General features: G+C 40.0%; 1 protein-coding gene across 1 annotated transcript in view; it reads right to left on the reverse strand.

The window, feature by feature from the left end:
• Positions 1-26,539, reverse strand: part of PGM5 (phosphoglucomutase 5) — a 186,510-nt gene that overhangs the window by 146,168 nt on the left and 13,803 nt on the right. The window contains exons 2-6 of the mRNA XM_060155011.1: positions 19,313-19,475; positions 12,247-12,393; positions 8,735-8,860; positions 4,319-4,509; positions 3,563-3,717 (exon numbers count right to left, since the gene is read on the reverse strand). Of these exons, the coding sequence (XP_060010994.1) occupies positions 3,563-3,717; positions 4,319-4,509; positions 8,735-8,860; positions 12,247-12,393; positions 19,313-19,475 (782 nt within the window). The remainder of the gene's footprint in view (positions 1-3,562; positions 3,718-4,318; positions 4,510-8,734; positions 8,861-12,246; positions 12,394-19,312; positions 19,476-26,539) is intronic.

A 26,539-nucleotide genomic window follows, 5' to 3' on the forward strand; every position in this document is an offset into this window, starting at 1 on the left:
GGTAAAAAAATGACAAGTTGATTCTAAAATGTACATAGAAATGCAAAGGACCTAAGATACATAACTTTGTCTATATGGAGAAAAAGAAAATAGAGTTGGAGGAGTCACCTGATTTAAATATCTACTTTAAAACTCCAATAATCAAGACAATGTAATATTGGCATAGGGATAGACAACAGATTAATGGGACAGAAGGGAGAATCTTGAAATAGACCCACATATATATGGTCAACTGATTTTTAACAAACGCATCAAGGGAAAAGTAAATTGTTTTCAATAACAACTGGATATGGGGAAAAAGTGAACCTCACACAAAAATTAATTCAAAATCGGGACTTCCCTGGTGGCACAGTGGTTAAGAATCTGCCTGCCAATGCAGGGGACACGGGTTCAAGACCTGGTCCAGGAATATCCCACATGCTGCGGAGCAGCTAAGCCCGTGTGCCACAACTACTGAGCCCGCGCTCTAGACCCCATGAGCCACAACTACTGAGCCCGCGTGCCACAACTACTGAAGCCCGTGCACCTAGAGCCCATGCTCCACAGCAAATGGAAGCCACCACAATGAGAAGCCCACACACCACAACAAAGAGTAGCCCCCACTCACCACAACTAGAGAGAAAGCCTGCACGCAGCAACGAAGACCCAATGCAGCCAAAAATTAATTAATTTTCAAAAATTAATTCAAAATCATCATAGACTTAAATGTAAAAATTAAAACTACAATGATTCTAGAAGAAAACATAGGAAAAACATCTTTTTGACCTTTGGGTAAGCAAAGATTTCCTATAGAGGATAAAAAAAAGTATATACCAACTATATAAGAAAAAAAAATTAGCCATCATCAAAATTGAAAACTTATGCTCATCAAAAGACACCATTAAGAAAAAAAAATGGTTCTGAAGAACCTAGGGGCAGGACAGGAATAAAGACACAGACATAGAGCATGGACTTGAGGACGTGGGGAGGGGGAAGGGTAAGCTGGGACGAAGTGAGAGAGTGGCATGGACTTATATACACTACCAAATGTAAAATAGATAGCTAGTGGGAAGCAGCCACATAGCACAGGGAGATCAGCTTGGTGCTTTGTGACCACCTAGAGGGGTGGGATAGGGAGGGTAGGAAGGAGACGCAAGAGGAAGGAGATATGGGGATATATGTATATGTATAGCTGATTCACTTGTTATAAAGCAGAAACTAACACACTATTGTAAAGCAATTATACTCCAATAAACATGTTAAAAAAAATAAAGAATTTGAAAAGGAAAGTGAAAGACAGGGGGGAAATGTTTGTAATACATATATCTGACAAAAGACTTATTATCCAGGGAAATCCCTGGTGGTCCAGTGGTTAGGACTCTGTACTCTCACTGCCAAGGGCCTGCTTTCAGTCTCTGGTCAGGGAACTAAGAAAGATCCCACAAGCCGGCGGCGTGGCCAAAAGAAAAAAAAAGATGTATTATCCAGAATATATAAAGAACTTCTATAAATCAATAACAAAAAGACAAACAGTGCATTTTTAATTGAGCAAATACATTTTGAACCCGTACGTAACAGAAGAGCTCACAAGTGGACAATAAGCATATGAAAATGAGCTCAACATCACTAGAACGATGTAAATCTAAACCAAAATAAGATAATACTTTGCATTCACTAGAATGGTTAAAATAAAAAAGACTGACGACACCAAATGTTGTTGAGGATATGAAGCAACTAGAACTCTCACACATTGCAAATAGGAGTACACGATGGAAAATAGCTTGGCAGTTTCTTGTAAAATTAAACATACATCTACCCTACAATCAGGATTCTACTCCTAGATATTAACTAAAGAAATGTAGATGTGTCCACAAAAAGACATGTAAGAATGCTTATAATGGCATGATTCATAGTAGCTAATAAGTGGAAACAACCCAAATGTTCATCAAGAGGAGACTGGAAAAGTAAACTGTGATATATTCATACACTGGCATACTACACTGCAACAGAGGAGGATGAACTAGTGACAGACGCAATGGATGTGGATGAATCAAAAAATATATATTAAATGAAAAAAACAGTAACAAACGAGTACATGGTATATGACTCTATTTATGTGAAGTTCAAGAACCGGCAAAACCTAAATACAGCAGCAGAAATTATGACAATGGTTGCCTAAGGGGTATTGCAAGGAGGATGGGGGAACTATAGGGAGTGATGGGAATGTTCTATATCTTATTCTGGATGGTTGTTACCCAGATGTATACATTTTTCAAAACTCATTGAATTGTAGCCTTAAGATTATTCATTTCACTGCATATAAAATTTACTTAATGAATGATTCAATGAATGGTAACACCATGCAGAGATAACCACACAAATCCAGAAGGTGGGATTCTGCAGGACAACTGGTCAGGTCTCTTCAAAAATTACTGTCATTAAGTAAAAGATAAAGGGATTGTGGTAGATTATAAAAGACTTAAGAGATGTAACAACCAGATGCAATGTATGGTGTTAGACAGGATGCTGCTTCGGGCAAACCCTCTATTAAAGACATTCTGGGGACACTCGGAGGAAATTTTAACATGATCTTGGTTTTAGATGACATAAAAATGTATTAATACAAAGCGGGAGACTGTTGATAGAAAAAAAACAAGTTACAAGGCAGTCTGTACTTTCAGATCTCCTTTTGGTTTTTACAAAAAGGCAAATATATATTATATATTGTGTATATTATGTATGATTTAGAACTATGTATGTATATTATATATGTATATAAAGAGATCCAATAAGGAATATACATTTATCAATTAACATAAGTAAGTCAGGCAGAGAGATATGATGTTTACATTTTCTTATTTTTCTGTGTTTTCTAACTTTCCACTATAAACAAATACTGCTTCCACAATAATATATGTTGCTTGAAAATATTAGTCTCTGAAATTCACTGTTTTATAAGACGAGGTAAAAGATGGATGGATAGGGCCAGGAGAAAGAAACCTCAGACTGTTCTATCTACTAAGTGAGTCTCCTATTGGGCATTTTCCATGAGTATCTTATTTCATTCTCACAACAAACCTATGCTGTATCTTCCCCGTTTTTACATAACTGATGATGATACAAATGAGCATTTTAACATAATATTACCTGACCTCAAGACTCATGTTCTTTCCACCTCACTTACATATTTAGTAAATTTTCTTACTAAACATTTGTGAAATATTTACAATGAACCAGGCATTCTGTTACATGCTTTACAAGAATCACCTCAATCCTACCTCATAACAATCCATGTAAGGATGATACTGTTATAACCCTCGTTTTAAAAATAAGAAAACAGAGGCACAGAAATCAAATAAGTCCCCCAAGTTCCCAACAGCTAAAAAGTAGCAGAGCCAAGAATCAAGTTCAGGCCACCTGATTCTTCACACGCCTACCCAGTATACTACAGCATGTCTCTAAGTTCCCATGCTTTCAACAAGTTCCCATTGGAGCAGGGAAGTATAAGTGACAGCTACCAGCAAAGGGAACATTGATATCAGAGGCCTGCCATGAAGGCTTTCATGCTGACATCCTTGCTTACCTGTCCAGGGCTGTGCTGGTGGGCATACTCCTCCCAAACCCTCGGACCCCCATCTGACGGAAATACGGAATGCAAGAGAGGTTGGCGGCAATGATGGCCAGGGAGTCGGAAGGGCTCACGAAGAAGCCATTTTGGCCTAGGATCATATAACGGTCCTGTGGGAAAGAATGTGTGAAAATGTTCAGGCAAAGGCATCTGCCGCCAGCAGCCCATTCCCATCATCATTACAAGCCACTTTACTGCCATTCCACATTTAAACAACATAAAACAACTTGAATGAAGCCAAAGAGGGCATGGGAAACCAAGATCTCTGAACATTATAGGGCCCACGATCTTGACACGACTGGGAATATATCCCACCTGTCGAAATGTGGATGACTTCCTCAGGCTTCAGTAGCCTCTATATTCTTAATTCACACTCTCCCCCAAACATAATGGAGAACAGAGATTATTGCTAAAATAGCTCGCTTCTTAACATGGTGATTTCAACAAAATCAGCCATAATAAAGACGTACTGCATGAATTTTTTTAAAAAAGAAATAACCTCTTTATAACATAAGCTTACTTGAAAAAAGAAAAGTAATGGCTATTTAAGCGCAATACTTGGCCATTAGATAGAAGGGCAGATGCAGAGCCAGTTAGGGCTCATATGCCCCATACATGTCAGCCCCAGAGGTGTCCAATAGCTCTCTGGTTTCCAGTGCTTGGCTCATTATATAGCAAAAGGACCAGCATGCAGAAAACTTTCCTACTTACCCCATCAGCATCAAATGCAGCTCCAAACCCATATTCCCCTCCTTTCATAGCTTCCAGAAGGGTCGTTGCATATGTCAGGTTGGGGTCAGGATGCTGCCCTCCAAAATCTTCCAGGGGAACACAGTTGATTGCAGAATTGGCTGGGGCCCCCAGCTCATCACACAGGACTTTTCTCACATAGGGTCCCATAACTGAAAAAAATACACAGCAATATGAGATCTTTGCAGAACCTCTGCCCCCCCTGCCCCCGCAACCAAGGGTGTTTTGCTCTGCTTAGAACAAGAAGGTGACTTAATAGCACAAGAAAAAAAAAGATAAATTCTACAAGTTTTCTCAAGACACAGCACAGAATAATATTTACTTCAACTACTACTCACTGAGCATCTGCTATGTGCCAGTGACTGTGTCAGGCATATAGAAGTTGTATTCAATAATCCAGTTCCATGAAATTTCTCTCCAAAACTTACCTAAAATATTGCCAGAAATAAATCAACTACCTAACAATGATTTATTGACTGTTACTTTTTATGTACGAAAAGCTTCAGCTGAATATATGCAAAAGCACTAACAGGCCCTAGCAACATTCTTTGTCTCTACAGTCGTTTTAACTCTGCCAAGTGTATAATTAAACACTGTAAAACACTGAAGCATATAAAACTAAGCACGTTTTACAAAATAAATGTTAAGGAGTTGTGTTTTCCAGTTCAACACACAGCCGTGGAGTGCCTAACACGGAACTCCTATGTGAAGAATGGAGGGCATCAAGGGACGCAAAGCACCCAATTCTGACATTACTGGGCTCTCAGTCTAGCAGTGGGATGAGTCACATCTGCAGGTGAGTGACTGCAATGGTAAGACTAGTTCTATTCAATGTATATTTATGAAATAATATGATCCAATGGCTTGAAAGAAGAAATGACCACAGGCAAGGCTTCAAGAAGAAGGCAGCATTTCTGGGAGGACTTGGAAGAATATAAATTTGACAGGAGTGAGGACGCCATCCAAATGGAAAGAACACTATAAGCAAGGGAACGGAGCCTGGGATAGAACATACAGCAAGCACACTTGGGGATCAGCACATAATCCTGTTGGCTGAAATATATCAAAGTACTGCTTTCCATTTATTTTCCATTAATACAATTCAAACCTCAAAGAGTGAACATCTTTTGATTTTTCCTGCCCAGCACCCCTTTCCCCTTCCTCCAGTAGCAGCATCTTGGGTTTCCTTTGGAGAACCAATCCTTTTCCCGTCTCAGTTCATGTGATCAGGATGTGGCTAAACCCTACTTACCCTAAGGCTGGGGAGGTGACCTAGGTCTGCCACTCAGTATCCTCCATCCCTCAACCAGAGTGACTGATTCAGAGACGAACGCACAGTACAAGCTAGGCAGTGAGGCTCAAATCCAAAACATTGCTCAAACTGTTTGGAAAGAGAAGCTGTCTTCCCTCTAGGCCAGATAAAGCTAAGGTAAGAAACTGAAAGAGCCTTTTCTGGGGAAAAGAACCAGCCCAATAGGAAAAAGCAAAACAGCCCAGCCAGAAGACCTCAGAGTGAAGCCCTTGGAAGATAAGTTCCACACATGGGCTCAGAGCTCCCAACAAAATTTTTAGTACCTCCCTCTTAAACATGCCAGGCAGCCAACGACCACCAAACTTTTGAGGAATGCATCTAACATGAGACCAAAACAAAGAGAGTAAAGAGCAACCTGGAGAAAGCAGAAACTACACAGAGAGAAACAATATTTTAAAGTATATTTCAGTCATATCTTAATAGAGATCAGTAAGATGTGACAGAATGGCTAAAACTGAAGAGACTGACAATACCAAGTGTTGGTGAGGACATGGAGAAACTGAAGCCTTCATACTCTGCTGGTATTGCAAACGGTACACTTTGGAAAACAGTTTGGCAGTTTCTTATTAAGTTAAACATATACATCATATGACCCAGCATTTCCACTCCTAGGTATTTATCCATCCAAGACAAAGGAAATCATACATCCCCATAAAGAACTTGTTCATAAATCTTTATAGCAGCTTTGTTTTGTAGTAGCCAAAACGTAAAAATAACCCTAATTGTATCAACTGGTGAATGGATAAACAATATGTAGTACATCCTTACTATGGAATACTACTCAATAGTAACAAGGAATAACTACTGATATATACGACACCATGAAGGCATCTCTAAAACATTATGGTGAGTGAAAGAAGCCTGAAGAAAAAGGCTACATATTGTATGCTTCCATTTATATGGCTTTCTGGAAAAGGCAAAACTGGGGCAGTTGGGGGGGCGTGCTAGACAAAAAGCAGATGAGTGATTGCCAGGGACTAGGGGAAGGAGGAGGGGTAAGACTATAAAGAGCCACAACAGAACTTGTGGAAGTGAGAGAAATATTCCATATCTTGATTGTCAGAGTGGTTACATGACTATATATGTTTGTCAATCCTCATGAAACTGTATACCAACAAGGTATCAATTTTACTACATATAAATTATATACCTCAGTAAACCTGACTTATTAAAAAAAGATATGGCATTCATGAAAGATGAATAGGAAGCTATTTTTAAAAAGAGATTATTTGGAAAACAAAAGTTTTGGGAAATTAAAAATATGATAGTGGAATGAAAAACTTAATGGAAAGACTTGGAGATAAAGCTGAGGAAATCTCCCAGAAAGTAGGAAAAAACAAAGAGAAAGAAAATGGGTGGTGGGGGAAAGAATAGGATAATTAAAGGATCAGTCAAGTAGGGCCAATATCTAAACAACAGCCATTCTGGAAAGAAAGGAAAGAGAAAATAATGGAGGAAATCATCCAAGAAGTAATGTAAGAAAATTTCCCAGAATTAAAGGACACAAGTTTCTAGATTAAGAGGACCATCCAAGTTCTCAGCACAATAGAGGAAAACAGTCTCACACTAAGACTCATCATTGTGAAAAGAAGGAACACTGAAGATATGTCAAAGGCCCTAAAAGCCTCCAGAAAAGAACAGAGAAAGATTTTACACCATAGATTAAAAATCAGAACAGCATCAGATTTCTCGAGTTCAGTAGTAATAGCTAGAAGACAATGGAGCAATGCCCTCAAACTTCTGAAGAAAAATAATATCCAACCTAGATTTCTATATCCAGATAAATAGCAATTCAGAGTGAGCACAGAAAAAAGGCATTTTCAGATATACAATGACTCAAAACATTTACCTCCCATGAGCTTTCTCTCACAGAGTTCCTGGAGAACTTGTTCCTCCAAAATGTAGGAGTAAATCAAGAAAGTGGAAGACAAAGGATCCAGAAATAGGAGAGTCACCATAAGAAAGGGGTAAAGGGAATTACAGGATGATGCTAAGTGGAGATTCCAGGACAACAGCAGCTCACAGAGCAACCAGTGCAGAGCAGAGGAGATCCCAGGTCTCCAGGAAAATGAAGTGAGAGAAGATTTAGACACTGGGAGAATATGAGGGTTAAGAGTGGTAAATACACTTCACAAAACCTAAACAGTGAGAAAACAGGACAATTACTAATTCCACAGAAGAAGTTGTTCTGTAAGGAAAATATAATTACAGTACTTTTCATGGCTCAGCAGTGTTATGATAATGTAGACAGTAGATACCGATCTTCCCAAAACGATGATATAATTAGTTTAAGGAAGTGTGCTTGGATTTAGTGACCCGAGAGGGTGAAAAAGAGCTACAACCTCATCTTCCATGGTATGAAGTCAGTAATGCCCCAAACTGAAAAATCAACAAGGAGCCTTATAATCATAGTATTTAGTAACAGGAAGATCAATACTTTAAAAAAAAAACACTGAAAGAGTTTAAAAAAAAAAAGGTAGCCTCTGAAAAGTAGGAAATTGGGGGAAGGAGTTGGGAATGGATTTTTTCATAATAAACTTTGAACTATTTGACCTTTTAAACTGTGTACGTATCAAAAACAATTTTGAGGGCTTCCCTGGTGGCGCAGTGGTTGAGAGTCCACCTGCCGAGGCAGGGGACACGGGTTTGTGCCCTGGTCCGGGAAGATCCCACATGCCGCGGAGCGGTTGGGCCCGTGAGCCGTGGCCGCTGAGCCTGCGCGTCCGGAGCCTGTGCTCCGCAACGGGAGAGGCCACAGCATTGAGAGGCCCGCGTACCGCAAAAAAAAAAAACAAAAAACAATTTTAATAACTACAGTTTTGCTATCTCCACTCTAACAGGCATAGCCTCAAAACCTTTTGTTCAAGCTTTGTTTTCATTTGCATCAAAAGAGAGAAATTAGAGCCCTGAAGTTTTCCAGAGCATCCCAAATACCTGAACACACACACACACACTGTATGAATATCTATAAATCCAGCCTTCCTCTTAATCCCAGAAACCCAACACACACTGAGGTCTCCTTTACCATTTCTTGCCCACCACTTGGTAGGAGAACACGCATTTACCTCCGTGCATGGCATCAATTCGGATCTTCAGTTGGCTGGGCCCAGTCAGCAAACTCTTGATGGCATTAAAGTCAAAGATGGTCCGAAGGAGGTTGAGATAGATATCCACTGGGTCCACTATCTCCACTAAGGATAGGAAAGCAAAAGGAGACACCAGTGACTACCCATGAAGAATACTTGGAAGCATAAAAGTGCATGAAATTAGGATCACAATCACATCATAACCCCACACATTTACGTGGGAAGCGAAGTAACCATTTGCAGACAAAATCACAAATTAAAGCACAATCAAGATGCTGCAAAGTTTGCAGGTGATCGAAAGGTGTGAAAAATCTCAAGTTATAAATTCTTCTTTGCAAGTGAAAAAAATCAACCACAAGAATAAAGTAGTTAAGATAAAACTATGCCTACTGTCCCTACTCCCACCTTCTTTCCCTCCCCCAAACTGCAACACCTCAATGCTAAGAGGCATCTTGGCACAGCCGGTTGCCTCTCCTGTGGGGAATGGCCAAAGAATGACTCAACTGGCCTGAAACAAATCAAGAAGTGACCTCCACAATGACCCCTACTTTCCAAATGCCATGGTGCCAACCAGATCCAGGTTCTGAATTGGTGGTGAAGGATATTTTTCTGAGTTTGTGTGAAGTCTCCTGCATGCCCAGTCTAGTACCAGTTTCAGGGTGAGCGCCAGCTATTTAGAAATCCTCATTAAACACAAATGTTCTCCAGTGTCCTGCACCACCCAATGACCAGGCATGCAAAACAAGTCTTTTCCACTTATTTCACAGATTCATAAAGCCCAGAATACATCACATTTTTCAACCTTGGCAATCAGTACATAATTAATACTCAGAAAGTACTTTTCCTAGAAGTAATAAATATTTTATTTTAGGCACTAAAATTTGTCCACGAGCCCTGCTTTTTAAATTCGTAGTTAAATTTTGAAACTTATGTATGCTGTTTCTCAAATTTTTCAAAAAACATACTACTTTAGAATCCTGAAACACTTAAACCTGCACTAAAGATATTACCAATCCACCTTTAATAATTTTTAGTAAATCCAGGTGCAGTAGTTGATGGATGAGATTTTATATGTACTATGAAGCTGTCCCTTCGTCTAGTCAAATACATGTCTAAAAATATTTTTTCTTGCACTTAAATCAAGGTAGTATGTGTGTCCATTCAAATATAATGTAATTACCGTTTACAGAACACAGATAGTTTTTAATCATCTTTGGATATTTGGAGGATATTAATCTATAAGATAAATTAAAAGTTAATCTATATGAACTGTACATCTAAAAATGATTAACATGATATACTTTACGTTACATATATTTTGCCACAATAAAAAACTAATCTATAAAATAAAAGGTTATGGCTTGAAGTTTTACTCACTCTACAATTTAGGATATTTTTGGCAATTATTTCATTCTGGTTCTTTTCAGAAATTCCTGAACCACTTGTCTAAATACATTTGGTATTTATAGCAGATAACACATAGTACCAAACAGAAATGTAAAAAACAAGGAAGCAAGTAGAATTCCATGAAAACTGAAAGTTCACATCACATAGTTCATGCTCTTCATCCTTTAAGGTGAAATGTCAAAGACTGGTTTGTTTCCAATTAACTCAAGCCTTGCTCAACATTTAAAACAGCAAGAACACAGTACATAAATTATCCCAAATAATTATCTCCAAATTCTTCTTGGGAGCCAGGGAATGTCTCTATCTACCTCGTGGTATCTGTAGCATTATAGAAAACTCATCAAGCCAGCAATGTGCCTGGAGCAGTGGGCCTGAATCTGAGCTCACCAAACATCTGGGTCTCTTGGACAACAAATACAATTGTGAAGATACCATAAATAAATAAATAAAATTTCTTCCTGATGGTAATACCTGCTTTTTCTTAGTCATCTTATTTGCCAGTCCTTCTAAACATATGTAATCAAGTACACTTAAATCATTTGTTTAACATAAAATATCCCTTGCGGACTTCCCTGGTGGTGCAGTGGTTAAGAATCCGCCTGCCAATACAGGGGGCACTGTTTCGAGTCCTGGTGCGGGAAGATCCCACATGCTGCGGAGCAACTAAGCCCGTGCGCCACAACTACTGAGCCTGCACTCTAGAACCCGCGAGCCACAACTAATGAGCCCTGTGCCACAACTACTGAAGTCCGTGCACCTAGAGCCCGTGCTCTGCAACAAGAGAAGCCACCGCAGTGAGAAGCCTGCGCACCGCAAGGAAGAGTAGCCCCCGCTCACCACAACTAGAGAAAGCCTGCGTGCAACAACAAAGACGCAACACGGACATATACATACATACATACATACATACATATATACATAAATAAAATTTGAAAATAAATAAATAAATAATATATCCCTTGCTTTTAGTTGTCAAGCGATTGTGCAAGCGTGTGTGTGTGTGTGTGCAAACTCTCAACTAGATTAGTAAAATCAGGAACTGTTGCTTCCAATAAATATCACATGGTTTTCAATTAATTTCTGCTCACTAGCTAAGCAAGCAATTGACTCAAAATCTTCCAAGACAAATGTGGTAGAGTTGGCCCAACACTGTGACTCCAAACAGTCCATTTCAAGCTCTTTTCTGTCCCTAAAATACCATGTGGCCATGAGCCAGGTATTTCACCTTTTTAACTAAATTAAATTACTTGTAAAATAAGGATACCATCTTAACACAAACTGGATTTAAGCTTATAGGGGCACTGAAGGAGTAAAAAATTGTTAGTTTTATTGCTACTTATATGCCTTCTAGGAAAAAAACAATAGGATAATATAAAGGGTGAAAAAATGATGTGCATATACATGGCATTAATGTTGTTATATGGTTCAATATTAATCTCCAAATTGAAAGGTTATAATGGCGGACTTAGAGGCTTTATTCATTCTATAGTACAGGATAATATTTTTTGACAGCTTCATCCCAGTTTTTCAATTCTTGAACCATTTTCCTAAATCCATTTGGTACTTTGTAAATTCCTTTGTAAAATCTCCTAACACGGAGTGTAATGTAGAGCAGGTGATCCTCAATTGTGCATTGAATCAACATGAACTACGTGGTTCTGGCTTGGAAAAGAAATGCCTACCTTCCATGGGAAATTTTAATAACCCCACTACCTTTTAAGGTCTCTTCTTAATTATCTAAAGTATTTCGGTATGTTCACCTTAATTGCTTAGAAAAGCAAAGACACGTTTTGGCTCCACAGCCTATTCCTGGAACACTGTAAAAGAGTCAGCCATGAAATGTTCCCTATGCCAAAAATGATAGAGAGTTTGGAAAGTCGTTTTTGAAAGTTTGCCAGTTCTAAATATCTTGGCTGCCTTTATTTCTCTCTGCACCACACTCAGATTACATCTACTTATCAAGTGCCACTCCTGAGATTGATAATTCCATCACTTTCGTGTGTGCTTTTCCCTGAAGAAAAAACCAGAGTCACCCCCATCCACAGAGTTATTCTGATTTCTTCAAAATACTGTTTCTCTGTTACCTCTAAACGGTTTGAATTTGTTCTCCAGGTCAAACTCTTGTCTTCCTAGTCGAGACAGGTCGATTCGTAAATCAGGGCATATGGCGTATTCCTCGATTGTTTTGCTGATCTGATAGATTTTGTCTGAGACGACATCTGGCGCAGGACCTAAAATTTGAAAATAATGCACCACCGAAAATAAATCTGCTTAAAAATTAAATCAGAGAAATGTTAGTTCCTCCTCCACCAAGCAGGAGAAAGATTCATTTTTGCTCTAGACAATGGTCACCAGTTCACAGTTCGATGTACCTCGATATTTCTTATCCTTCCACTCTGGAGGAAACGTGGCCAGCCTCACCTGTTCCATGTAGGCCAATAACCCACATGTTGGTTTGTTTTAATCCACTTCTAAACAATGATATGTCTTCCCTAAAAATAGTCGCACACCTGCCAGGGAGACCTGGTTATGTCATCAGCTTTATTCAGGATATGAGACACAAACAGGATATGCATTTGACAGAACTGAGGGATTCCAGATTTTAACTGCAGCTTCCCAAGTGCACCTAGAGAAAGAAAATACGATTTCTACTCCCAGACCTGCTGCCTATTTGATGCATAAGCTGACCAGGATACATTATTTTCCCCAACTCACACTCTCTAGTGACTCCCAAGTTTTTAAAGTGAGGTTTAAAATATCTCATGCACTTTCTCACAAGGTCAAGCTGACAGTTAAGGTGAAGTGATAGGCTTTAAATGAACTGAACATGAAATCAATGGTTGTCCTCCTTTAATTTTTCTTTTCTTTTTAATTTTTATATCTTCATGCAAGCAACTTTAGGTTTTCTACGAGTTTGGGAATCAAATAAATAAGTAGATTGAAAGATCTAAAACATAAATAATTGATAACTTTGTATATTGATCTCACTCACCAGCTATAACTTTCTACTGAACAGAAATTATTTCTTGATTTCTTTTATATCCCAGCGCTTAGAGCTACACTGCCCAATTCAATAGCTGCTAGCCACATGTGGCTCTTGAACATTTGAAATGTGACTAGTCAAACTGACATGTGCTGCAGTTACAAAATACACATCAAACTTTGAAGAGTTATAGAAAAATAGAATACATTACATTAATAATTTTATAGTAACATGTTGAAGTGATAATATTTTGGATATATTAAGTTAAATAAAATATATTATTCATTTCACCTACTTCTTTTTACTTTTTTAGGTAGCTACTAGAAAATTTTTAATTACAAATGTGGCTCACAATATATTTCTTTCTTTTTTTTTTAACATCTTTATTGGAGTATAATTGCTTTACAATGGTGTGTTAGTTTCTGCTTTATAACAAAGTGAATCAACTATACATATACATATACCCCCATATCCCCTCCCTCTTGCGTCTCCCTCCCCCACTCCCTATCCCACCCCTCTATGTGGTCACAAAGCACCGAGCTGATCCCCCTGAGCTATATGGCTGCTTCCCACTAGCTATCTATTTTACATTTGATAGTGTATATATGTCCATGCCACTCTCTCACTTCATCCCAGTTTACCCTTCCACCTCCCCGTGTCCTCAAGTCCATTCTCTATGTCTGCGTCTTTATTCCTGTCCTGCCCCTAGGTTCTTCAGAACCTTTTTTTTTTTATTCCAGATATATGTGTTAGCATGCAGTATTTGTTTTTCTCTTTCTGACTTACTTCACTCTGTGTGACAGGCTCTAGGTTCATCCAGCTCACTACAAATAACAATTCCATTTCTTTTTATGGCTGAGTAATATTCCATTGTATATATGTACCACATCTTCTTTATCCATTCATCTGTCGATGGACACTTAGGTTGCTTCCATGTCCTGGCTATTGTAAATAGAGCTGCAATGAACATTGTGGTACATGACTCTTTTTGAATTATGGTTTTCTCAGGGTATATGCACAGTAGTGGGATTGCTGGGTTGTATGGTGGTTCTATTTTTAGTTTTTTAAGGAACCTCCATACTGTTCTCCATAGTGGCTGTATCAATTTACATTCCCACCAACAGTGCAAGAGGGTTCCCTTTTTTCCACACCCTCTCCAGCATTTATTGTTTCTAGATTTGTTGATGAGGGCCATTCTGACCGGTGTGAGGTGATACCTCACTGTGGTTCTGATTTGCATTTCTCTAATGATGTTGAGCATTCTTTCATGTGTTTGTTGGCAATCTGTATATCTTCTTTGGAGAAATGTCTATTGGGGTCTTCTGCCCATTTTTGGATTGGGTTGTTTGTTTTTTTTTTGATGTTGAGCTGCATGAGCTGCTTCACAATATATTTCTATTGAACAGTGCTGCCTTAGAGCATAGCACTGTTACCGTCTCCCAAAAAAGGTTCACTGAACATATAAAAAGGAATAATGACCAAACTCATCAAGTTGCATACCTTAAATGTGTGCCGGTTTTTATATATCAATTACATCTCAATAAAGCAGGGGGAGAGGGGGGAAAGGAACAGCAATAGCACCATTTCAGTGGATAGAAAAGAGCCTAGTAGATTTTACCCACGTTTTCTCACATAGGAAAAGTGAAGACCACAAAGAAGTAAACATAGCCCTTCTCAGCTTCACTCCTTACCATTTTTTATTCTTTTGCAAAACTTAAAAAGTAAAGAGTGCTATTTACTTTTTGCATTTGTTTATGCTTGCCAGGTGACACACGTCTATCCCTCTGCCTCCCAGGCACCACACTACGTTCTTGGGATGTTTCCATCACATTTTAAAAGTCTCCATCTGAGTTTGTTTGCCAAAGCACACTGATTTCCAAAAGCAACACTGATAACCTCTGAGTCCATCAGCATCCTCTGCATCTCTTCACATCTTCCCGGTTCTTGACATCTTCCACTCCAGTGACTTCCCTCTTCATTTTAGTCAATTCCTAGTATGGTCCTAGTACTGTCTTTTGATATGTTTCTTGCAAAAATATCAAATTTGAGTATCTTAATCCCACAAATTCCTAATCTTTCATCTACCCTACTTTGTACCCCTGTGAACCTGTTCCTCATTCCTATACTGATGCCCAACATCACTTGATTACTCCCAGGCCATCGGTCCATTTCATTTCACTGGTCTCTTATCCCAGAAGGACCCTATGGTCTAGCATTTGAGCCTTGCCTTTGTTAGTACAATAAGACAAGCCAACATTTGTTGAAACTTACACATACCACCTTTCACATCGTACGTGGAATTCAGCATTCACAAAAAGCAAATGAAGTAAGAATCATTAGTATCCTCATTTTCCAAATAAGGAAACTGAAATTGGAAGAGGTGACCTTAAGACAGGTCACATCACTCGTGTGACACAGGCTGGGTTTGACTCCTAATAGTCTGATGTCAGCTCAGACACTCTTAACAACTACCAGCCCACCTTATGCTCTGCCATGCCCGCACTGCCATTCCCCAATCCCGGGACATCACCATCATCTGCTCCATTGCTGCTATTCCCACACTCCCCCCATGCATTACTGAAGGCAGTCGTGAAATTACACCAACTGGCTCCCCCGAAAAATGAGACTGCTTAACTTCAACTCGGTCCTCACAACCCCTCAGGAATCCTCAACAAATTTCCCAGAGGACCTTTTAGAAAACTTCTCTATCCCATTTATCCCCTTCTCTATCCTTTTTATCCCCTTCTCTATCCTTTTATCCCCTTCTCTATCCTTTCCCCGTTATCAGAGCAAGTTAGATTTCCTCTTCTTTTTTTTCAACAGATATAGGCAAGTATTTCCCAAAACTTCCACTCTGCACCCTCAAAGTGCTTCTTTCCCTCATCTCTGCCTCCTTACTCAGAAGTTCTACCTACTTCTTAGAATCTAGGTTCCAAATGAGCTCCACAGCTTATAAGTTCTATGACACTGGGCAAGTTTTTTAAACCATGAGGATTAAATGAGAACATGTATGTAAAGTTCTGACTATGAAGCTTGGCACACTGTAATTATTCAAAAAAATCAGTATTTTTATTACTGATTCCTTTTGTCCTCTAGCACCTTCTCTGCTATTTAAAAACATGCTCAGAAAGGTCCTGTCCTCTAAATAATTTAAAAGCAACATAGCTTTAGATGTGTCCTATTTCCCTGGATGTGCCTACTAATTCTATAGACACTTCGCTTTTAACTTATGCCATAAGATGTATTTGTATGATACCCAATAGAAGAGATGAATGTCTGCAACTTCAGATGAAGGATAACATGGTAAAACTCACTCTAAGTGGGAAGAAACCAACTGAATCTCTCCATGCCATCAGGAATGTTAGTCTCATTAATGATGCCAAGACATGTAAACATGAAGAATTAAATGTAAGAGGAAGGACTTTCAACAGAGTTAAAGGCTAAACAATAAGTTCAACCCCCTCCCCCTATTCAGGATATGACTGAACAGGTCTCATAACCTCCTGTAATTCGGTCTACAAAATGGTTATTTAAATAATATCTTCCCCTTTTATGCCTCACAAGTTATCATAGAGATGACTAAGATTCTCTTGCAAGACACGAAGTCAGACATTAATTTAAATGCTTAAATACACAATTTAGTTTGGCAACTTATATATTACATTGCTCTACAAATTCCCATTTTCTGAGCTCATGAAATGGCCTGTGTTATCAGTGTGCAGAACACCTACGCACTGCATATTTTTTCCTGAAATATTCAGTAGCTGCTGCAAGACTAGATGTTGGCCCTAGGTGTGCTTCTTAGTGAAGCGGGGTTTCTTGAATCACACTTTCAAGAATGAGGCTCCTCATAAGGTGTTTTTTTTAACACGATGTGAGTAATGTTCTTTCTCTGGATAATGTCCAAAATGGCTGCAAGGAGGGGGCAATCATGTACTTCCCCTTCAGGATGTGCTATTTTACCTGGGCCAGGAATGCTTCATAATGGCAACAGTTGTTAGTTAAAATTCAGCTCCCACCCACATATACACGAAGACTCAGTATTCTAGATTAAAAGAGATTTAAGAGACTGAAAAAACAGATGCAGGGGGGTGGGATGAATTGGGAGATTGGGATTGACATATTTACACTACTATGTATAAAATAGGTAACTAATGAGAACCTACTACATAGCACAGGTAACTCTACTCAGTGCTCTGTGGTGACCTAAATGGGACGGAAATCTTAAAAGGAGGGGATATATGTATACGTATAACTAATTCACTTTGCTGTACAGCAGAAAGTAACACAACATTGTAAAGCAGCTATACTCCAATAAAAATTAATTTAAAAAATAAATAAATAAAATTAATATTTAAAAAAACAAATGAAATGCATGGTTCTGGGATAAAACTTGGTTTGAACAAAACAGATGTAAATAACATCCGGGGGATACTTGGAAAATTCTGAATACAGATTAGGTTTTAGATGATATTACAGAATTAGTATTATTTTTGTTAGGTGTGATCATGCAGTTATACAGGAATACGTCTTTATTTTAAAGAGATGTCAGAAATATTTGGGTGCAAAATATCTTCATGCTGTAATTTACCTTTAAGCAAAATGGAAAAACAAAGTAATGGAAACATGGTATCCATTTATTATCCTTCCTGCCTTTACATATGTTCAAAAAAAATTTTAATTCACCCCTATACACGTACCCCACCCCAATAGGACTTCTAAACTATAAATTTCTATAAATATAAGAAAAAGTGAAATAATTCTAAGCATGTCAGTGAGAGAAAGTCAACACTATAGGAAAGAGAGAATGTAGGACTTATGCTAAGGAGTCATCTGTCTGACCATGTGACCTTGAGTAAACAGCCTCTCAGGGTTTTGATTTCTTCACCTATAAAATGACAGGAATGATCTAAATGATTTTGAGGGTCTGTTCCAATTTTAAAATCCAGAGTCCTTCCATGTCAGATAAGCATCAACATTCGACCGTTTCACTGTGCTGAGGCGTACAGAGGACCAAAATGGGTTTGAGATCCCGTTATGCCATTTCCTCGTCATGTCACCCTGGGCGACGTGATGCTTAATTTTATGTGTCAACTTGCTTTGGCCACAGAGAGCCCAGATGTTCATTTAAACGTTATTCTGGGTATGTCTGTGAGGGTGTTTCTGGGTAAGATTAACATTTCAATCAGTAGACTGAGTAAAGCAGATTGCCCTCCCCAGTGCGGCTGGGCCTCATCCAACCCACTGAAGGCTTGGACAGAACAAAAAACTGAGAAAGGGAGAATCCACTCTCCGCCTGACTGTTTCCAGCTGACACACTGGCCCCTCCTGACTCAGACTGGACCTTACACTCTGCTGCTTCTCAGGCCTTCGGACTCAGATCAGAACCCTAACATCCATTGGCTCTCCTGGGCCTCCAGCTTGGTGACCAAAGATCTTGGGACTTCTCAGCCTCCATAATCACATGAGCCAATTCCTTATAATAAATCCCTATACAGATCTTCCTCAACTTACAATGGAGTCATAGTCCGATCACCCCATCGTAAATTGAAAACATCGTAAGTCGAAAATGCATTTAATACACCTAACATCATGGTTTAGCCTAGCCTACCTTAAGAGTGCTCAGGACACCGATGTTAGTCACCACTTCTACAAAATCATCTATCACAAAGCCTACTTTAAGGTAAAGTGCTGAATATCTCATATAATGTATTGCATACTTACCGAAACTGAAAAACAGAAATGATTGAATGGGTACAGAACGGCTGTCAGTGTACTGGCTGTTTACCCTTGTGATTGGGTGGGAGCTGCATCTGCCGCCCCGCCCAGGATCACGAGAGAGAACCATACCACGGACACATTGCTAGGGCAGGAAAAGATCAAAATTCAAAATTCAAATGGAGTAGTTTCTATTGAATGCATATTGCTTTTACACCGTTGTAAAGTCAAAAAATCTCTAAATCAAACCATCGTAGGTTGGAGCCCGTCTATGTGTCCTATTGGTTCTGCTTCTCTGGAAAACCCTGACTAATACAGGCACCTCACTAGAAATTTCTGAGCCATTTTCTCTCTTCCTTGCTTGTCCACCATCAGTGGGTCACTGTAAGGCTATGACAATATAAAAAGAAAGAAATCATGACAATTAAGCCATATTCTGAACCGCATACCTCCATTGGCAACATTAAATTTCACTCCAAACTCTCCCCCTGGTCCTCCAGGGCAGTGGCTGGCTGTCAGGATGATTCCACCAGCTGCCTTGATCTTTCTGATAATGCAGGATACAGCAGGTGTCGACAAGATGCCATTCTGTCCAATAATCAGCCGACCAATCTAGATTAGCCAAGGAAAAAAAATCAATCCAGTTACATGGGCTTGAAGTGCATTTCAATGAGAAAGTGTCCCAGGCTCTATTAGCACACACTAATCACCTGGCAAAAAGAACTGAGTGGGGCTTTCCTGGTGGCACAGTGGTTGAGAGTCCGCCTGCCGATGCAGGGGACATGGGTTTGTGCCCCGGTCCGGGAAGATCCCACATGCCGCGGAGCGGCTGGGCCCGTGAGCCATGGCCGCTGAGCCTGCGCGTCCGGAGCCTGTGCTCCGCAACGGGAGAGGCCACAACAGTGAGAGGCCCGCGTACCGCAAAAAGAAAAAAAAAAAAAGAACTGAGTGGGGTTAAGGTGGGGGGCATGTGTAAGGGGGTGGGGGGAAGGGTAGCTCAGGCGTTGTCTTTCCTTCCCCATGTCTTCAAGACCATTTGGGACACCCACATCTCAGTCAGTTATTAACCTGTAAATGGGATCTGCCTCATTGATTTTCAGTAGTTTAAAACACCTGCTTTTGCTGTACACCTGCAACAAATGACATTGTTAATCACCTATACTCCAATATGAAATAAAAATTTTTTAAATATATTAAAGAAAACACCCACTTCCGATGACCAAAGGGTTAGCTTGAATCACACGAGAAGTTCTTAGTTTATACTGGCTTAGAAACCCCACGTGTACATGCTGGAAATTACAAGAAAAAAAAACAGAGCACTTGTCTGCTTCAGCTTCCTTCTCTGCCTCAGCACAAGCTCACACAGTAGGGACCTGATCTGCTACATCCTCATCGTCTGCAAGTGTATTTTAACTGCACTGGGAAGGCCCAGTCTCCTGAAGGCAGAAGTCCTATTTTGGCAACATGTGCTAGGGACATTGGAGAAATCCAGCCATGCTAGGCAGAGATCTGGAGGTCATCCATCAGTGTGGCCAGACTCTCTATAGCTACAAAACTGATTTTTTTAAAAAGAAAGAAAACAGCATAGCCCTGCAGAGCATTACTCCATATGCTTTGTTTTAAAATAGGGCCCAACGTCATCCAATCCAGTGGTTCTCAAATGTTGCTACAAATCAGAATCATTAGTGAAGCCTAGAAAATTCTAGTACTAAGTAGTCTAGTAGTCTAGTCCAGTACTAAGACTGCATTCCAGACCAATTATATTGGAATCTCGGGGTGGGATCCTGAGCTCCACAGTTGTTTCCAGTATTTAGCCAAGTTTGGTGATCAAACCCCCTCGCTACTCAAAGGGCCAGAGGCATGGGCATTACCTGCGAGCCTGGGAGAAATGTTAAACCTCAAGCCCTACCCCACACCTACTGAATAAGGATCAGTATTTAGCAAGACCCCACCCCTTCTCCACATAATTCATTTGTCTATTAACGTTTGAGAAGTACCGACATAGCCCAGCAACCAAAACCAGCGCCCGTGTCCAGCTCAACAGCAGTTACCCTGGCACCAACGATAGCATTGCTGGAAGTAGGTCACTGACCAGATATGACAATGAGAAAATAGACCAAAAAAAAAAAACCTTTAAAGGGCAAACACGACAGCTCCAAAAACAAAGCACTCTTGCGATAATTTAGTATAGAAAGACCCACACTCTCCACAACCTCCCCAGAGTACATATTTGCAAGTGGATGAGGCAGATTATAAACAAATAAGCCTAATAGTAGTAGTGGTAGTAGTAATTACTAGTTGGGTACATATTGGAAAAAATCAGCAGGTTTCGGTGATATAGAATAACAGGGTGTTAATTTTAATAGTAACAGTAACAATTATAAGAGCTAAGGGAGCTTGGATTTTATTCTAAGTACAAGGGGAATCCATAGAAGGGTTTTAAGCAGTGGAAGTGACCTGATATCAGTTACATTTTTTAAAGATCATGGGCTGAGCAATCCAAAAGATCGTATTAAAAAGCAAGTCATTCACATCAGCAAAGCATTCCAATGTCTGTCCTCGTCTCCCACCAACCCCAGGTAAAGTCAAAGTCTTCATGGTCTACCAGGCCCTACATGATCTGACTGCCATCACCTGCCATTCTCCACTTCCCTCCCTCCCTCCCTCCCTCTGCTCCGGCCACACTGGCTGGTTTGCTGTTCCTCACACACATCAAGCGTGCTCAGTGCCTTTCCATTTGCTCTTTCCTCTCCTTAGAGCACTCTTATCCAGGTATTCATAAGCCTGCCCCACCCCATCCTTTGGGTTACTGTTTCAACATCAACTAATCAAAGATAGCACCCTTGACAGCCCTATACAGTAGGGCACCCATAAGTCCCTAATTTCTCTACTGGCCTCTATTTTCTTTATCCTGTTTAGTCTTCTGTATTACACATATTACCCCTTAATATTTTCCATTTTATTTGTTTATTTTCCCACTATATATAAGTTCTAAGGACTTTGGTTTTTTTCACTGCTATACTCTGAGTATCTAAAACAAACTTAGCATATACTAAGTACACAATAAGTATATGTTGAATTAATTAATTGAAAAAAATGAATGAATGATGCGGGAGTGGCTGCAATATGCAAAATGCATTAGAGACTGACAAGAGCAAAAGGAGAAAGATCAGATGGAAGGCTCTCACGGCAGAGCTGAGTGTGGACAACATCTTGGACTAGACCAGAGGCAGCAGAAATGAAAAGAAGTGATTACATTTGAATATATTTTTGGAAGGAGAATGAACAGAACATGTGGGTGGAATGAAATATGGAAGAGATATATAGTAGCCAGCCCCTAAGATGGTCCCCAATGCTCTGTGCATTCTGGCATTCATGCCTCGGTGCAGGACCCTCCCACAGCGAACAAGGCAGATCTGAGTGATTAGTAGAACACTGCAGAAGCGATGGTGTGTAACTTCCAATAAATGACATTGCTTCTTCTGCCCTGCTCTCTTGGATTGTTCACTCTGGGGGAAGCAGCCACCATGTCACCAGGACACTCAAGGAGCCCTGTGTAGTCACCTGAATGGAGAGGACCTGAAGCCTCCCACCAACAGCCAGCACCCACTTGCCAGCCATGCAGGTGAGCCGCCTTGCACTAGATCCTCCAGCCCTTCCAGCCTTCATATGACAAAGCCCCCACCAATATGCAACTGGGACCGAGTCAGAACCACCTACCTCCTGTCCCAGAGAAACTGTAATAGTAAATATTTGTTTATTTTAAGCCACTAAGTTTTGTCATGGTTTCTTACACAGAAATAAATAACTAAAACAGGGGCAGTGAGGAAAGGAGCCAACTCACAGCTTCTACCTTTAAGAACTCGATGGATGGTGGTGCCATTGACTGAGAAGGGAAAGACAAAGGACAAAAATCACACTCATACTTTATCCAGAGCCAAGATAAATCATGTTCCACATGCTTTTGTTAAAATTTATGTAGTCATTCAACTTATTTTATTGAGTATTACCATGAAACAGGCAATGTAGAAGACCCTGCAGGTACAGTAATGAATACAAATTAGTCACTACCCTCAAGGAGTAAACCTGCAGATTCAAGAATGTGAAAAATATTTGTAACTTTTGTTCATAATTTTCTCTCTCTCCCATTTTTCAGGATTATTCTTAAAGAAATAATCTTTAAAGGGGAAAAAGGTATTATGTGTAGACACTTCCTATAGTGGTATTCATTAGAGGTAAAAAAATTTTTTTAAATCATTATAAATGACTAATAATGAAGAACCTGTAAAGTAAAGTGTGATGTATCAACTTATGGAATATTCTTCAGCCCTCTAAAAGGATTATTATGAAGACCGAGCACCTGTGGCAGACCACAGAAAGTTATGCTCCCCTTTCACAGGGCAGGACTGTTGCTGGGCAGCAGCTGCCCAGCCAGGGGCTACACTTTCCAGACCACCCTTGCATCTAGGTGTGGCCACATGACCAGTTCTCGCAATGAGTGATAAACTACTATGAGAATGAGAAAGAAGTAATGTGTGTTCCTTCTGGGCTAAGGATGTTAAGGAGTAGATACGTCTTCTCCTCACTGCTTATTTCCCCTTCCACAGACTCGACACAGGTGACCACACAGCTCGAGGAGATGCCAGAGCAAGAAGATGAAAAGAACCTGGGTGCCTAACTCACAGGATGGGCAAGAGTCTTTGTTCACCAGCAAAATCCCCATTGGACTATTACGTGAGTGAGAAATAATTTTCCATTGTTTTTAAGGGAATAAAAATTGCCGAGGAGACCTTTAACTCTCCTGGCAGAGGACTAAGACATGGAGATCACCTTCCTCCCCACAAATACATCAGAAATACATCTACACGTAGAACACCAGAACACCTACTGAATGATGGAAGAAGACCTGACTTCCCAAAAGCCATGTGACTGACAGGGTCTTCATGCTCCGGCCGGGTGTCAGGGCTGAGCCTCTGAGGTGGGAAAGCCGAGTTCAGGACATTGGTCCACCACAGACCTCCCAGCTCCACATAATATCAAATGGCAAAAGCTCTCCCAGAGATCACCATCTCAATGCTAAGACCCAGCTCCACTCAATGACCAGCAAGCTACAGTGCTGGACACCCACAGCCAGACAATTAGCAAGACAGGAACACAACCCCACCCATTAGCAGAGAGGCTGCCTAAAATCATAATAAGGTCACAGACACCCCAAAACACACCACCGGACATGGTCCTGCCCACCAGAAAGATAAGATCCAGCCTCATCCACCACAACACAGGCACCAGTCCCTTCCACCAGGAAACCTACATAACCCACTGAACCAACCTTAGACATTTCTCCAAAGAAGATATACAGATTGCCAACAAATACATGAAAGAATGCTCAACATCACTAATCATTAGAGAAATGCAAATCAAAGGTACAATGAGGTATCACCTCACACTGTCAGAATGGCCATCATCAAAAACTCTAGAAACAATAAATGCTGGAGAGGGTGTGGAGAAAAGGGAACCCTCTTGCACTGTTGGTGGGAATGTAAATTGATACAGCCACTGTGGAGAACAGTATGGAGGTTCCTTAAGAAACTAAAACTAGAACTACCATATGACCCAGCAATCCCACTACTGGGCATATACCCTGAGAAAGCCATAATTCAAAAAGAGTCATGTACCACAATGTTCATTGCAGCTCTTTTTACAATAGCCAGGACATGGAAGCAACCTAAGTGTCCATCAACAGATGAATGGATAAAGAAGATGTGGCACATATATACAGTGGAATATTACTCAGCCATAAAAAGAAACGAAATTGAGTTATTTGTAGTGAGCTGGATGGACCTAGAGTCTGTCATACAGAGTGAAATGAGTCAGAAAGAGAAAAACAAATACTGTATGCTAACACATATATATGGAATCTGAAAAAGAAAATGGTTCTGAAGAAACTAGGGGCAGGACAGGAATAAAGAAGAAGACGTAGAGAATGGACTTGAGGACGTGGGGAGGGGGAATGTAAATTGGGATGAAGTGAGAGAGTGGCATGGACATATATACACTACCAAACGTAAAATAAATAGCTAGTTGGAAGCAGCCGCATAGCACAAGGTGATCAGCTCAGGACTCTGAAACCACCTAGAGGGGTGGGATAAGGAGGATGGGAGGGAGGGAGGAGATATGGGGATATATGTACGCGTATAGCTGTTTCACTTTCATATAAAGCAGAAACTAATACACCATTGTAAAGTAATTATACTCCAATAAAGATGTTAAAAAAAACATCGTTTTTTTGCTATAACAAAACATTTAAGTTTTGTTAAAACATTTAAATATTCAAGTTTATTTGCTATAACAACTTACACTTTCTTAAGTAGTAGAGAAGGAACACAGACAATGCTTTAATGCTAAGTCAAAATGCAGATATCTAAATAACTTTTAAGCTATTACAACAATGTACAATTATGTACACTTTGGGGCCAGCACTTAGAAAAATACAGAAATAAATATGTACGGTTTATTTGTTAAATAGGAGAGATTATAGATACAGTTTATCTTATTAAATTTGAATTTTTTTTAAAGGTAATATCTTCTCTGTTTAACATTAAAGTGGGAAAATACACTTGAATAAAATTTCAACCTGAAACATTTTAGTTGTCAGTGGAGGATTAATAGGAGATTAAATTCTAGTTATCTGGAAGTTTTTGCTCTGTGGATCTGCTCATTAACCCACCAATACCAAAAAAAATGAGGTAATGCTGGACACTGTATATAACTCTAGTTGAGGGACTTCTGAGAGGAGACAACTGCTGGAGGGGATGCAGGAGAGCGGGTGATGAGGCTTCTAAGATAAGACATGGAAAATCCTGAAGATATTTGTGCCCCGTGGGAATGCTCACCAAAAAGTGATCTCAGCAAAGGAGGATTTAAATAATCAAGTGGCTAGAAGGACCAGCTCTGTCAAACCAGTCTGCCTCTTTCCCCAGCCACTCCTGTCATTGCCCAATGGGCTCGTGAACAGGGTGGCCAACGGCTGCAGGGAGGGAGATCAAGCGTGGGCTCAGCACATGGACCTCCACTCATCAAGGCTGACCTGGCTGCGGCCACCGCTGAGGGCCCTATGTGCCCCCAGCAGAGGCCAGCCCTCAGTCCAAACTCCACCTCTGTGTTCACATTACCCTCTCTGTGTGTCTGTTTTCTCCTCTTCTGTAAATTCTCCCTCTCCTAATTAGCCCAAGGCAAATGTCATCAGAAAAGCTATGACTTTCAAGATCTAGTAATTGATCAAAGAAACATAACCTTTGGAAGCCCTGTTGTATAAAGAAAAAGCAACGGCAACTTAAAGTTAAAAGATCTAGATATGAGTCTTTGCTCCACCCCTGACCTAAGGCAAATTGCGTCACTTGTCTGAGGCACCTTGTCTTCATCTGCAAAGTTGAGAGGGTTCAGGGTCATGAAAATTCATGTAAGATGAGATTATATAAACTCTTCATGAAATTCAACATGACCCAAATCATGCTATTGCCTTCCCCAAGCCCCTTCCCCTCCCCCAACATTTAAAATTCAATTTTAGACCTTAAATAACCCTTAAACTACCATTTCCCTTTCTGAAAAAGTCTTAGAAGTACTATTCTCTGCCAATGTTGCAGACTGCTACCTTGCAAGAAAAAGATGGTCTACTT

Source organism: Lagenorhynchus albirostris, chromosome 7 (assembly GCF_949774975.1).
Source record: "Lagenorhynchus albirostris chromosome 7, mLagAlb1.1, whole genome shotgun sequence".
Taxonomy (NCBI): domain Eukaryota; kingdom Metazoa; phylum Chordata; class Mammalia; order Artiodactyla; family Delphinidae; genus Lagenorhynchus; species Lagenorhynchus albirostris.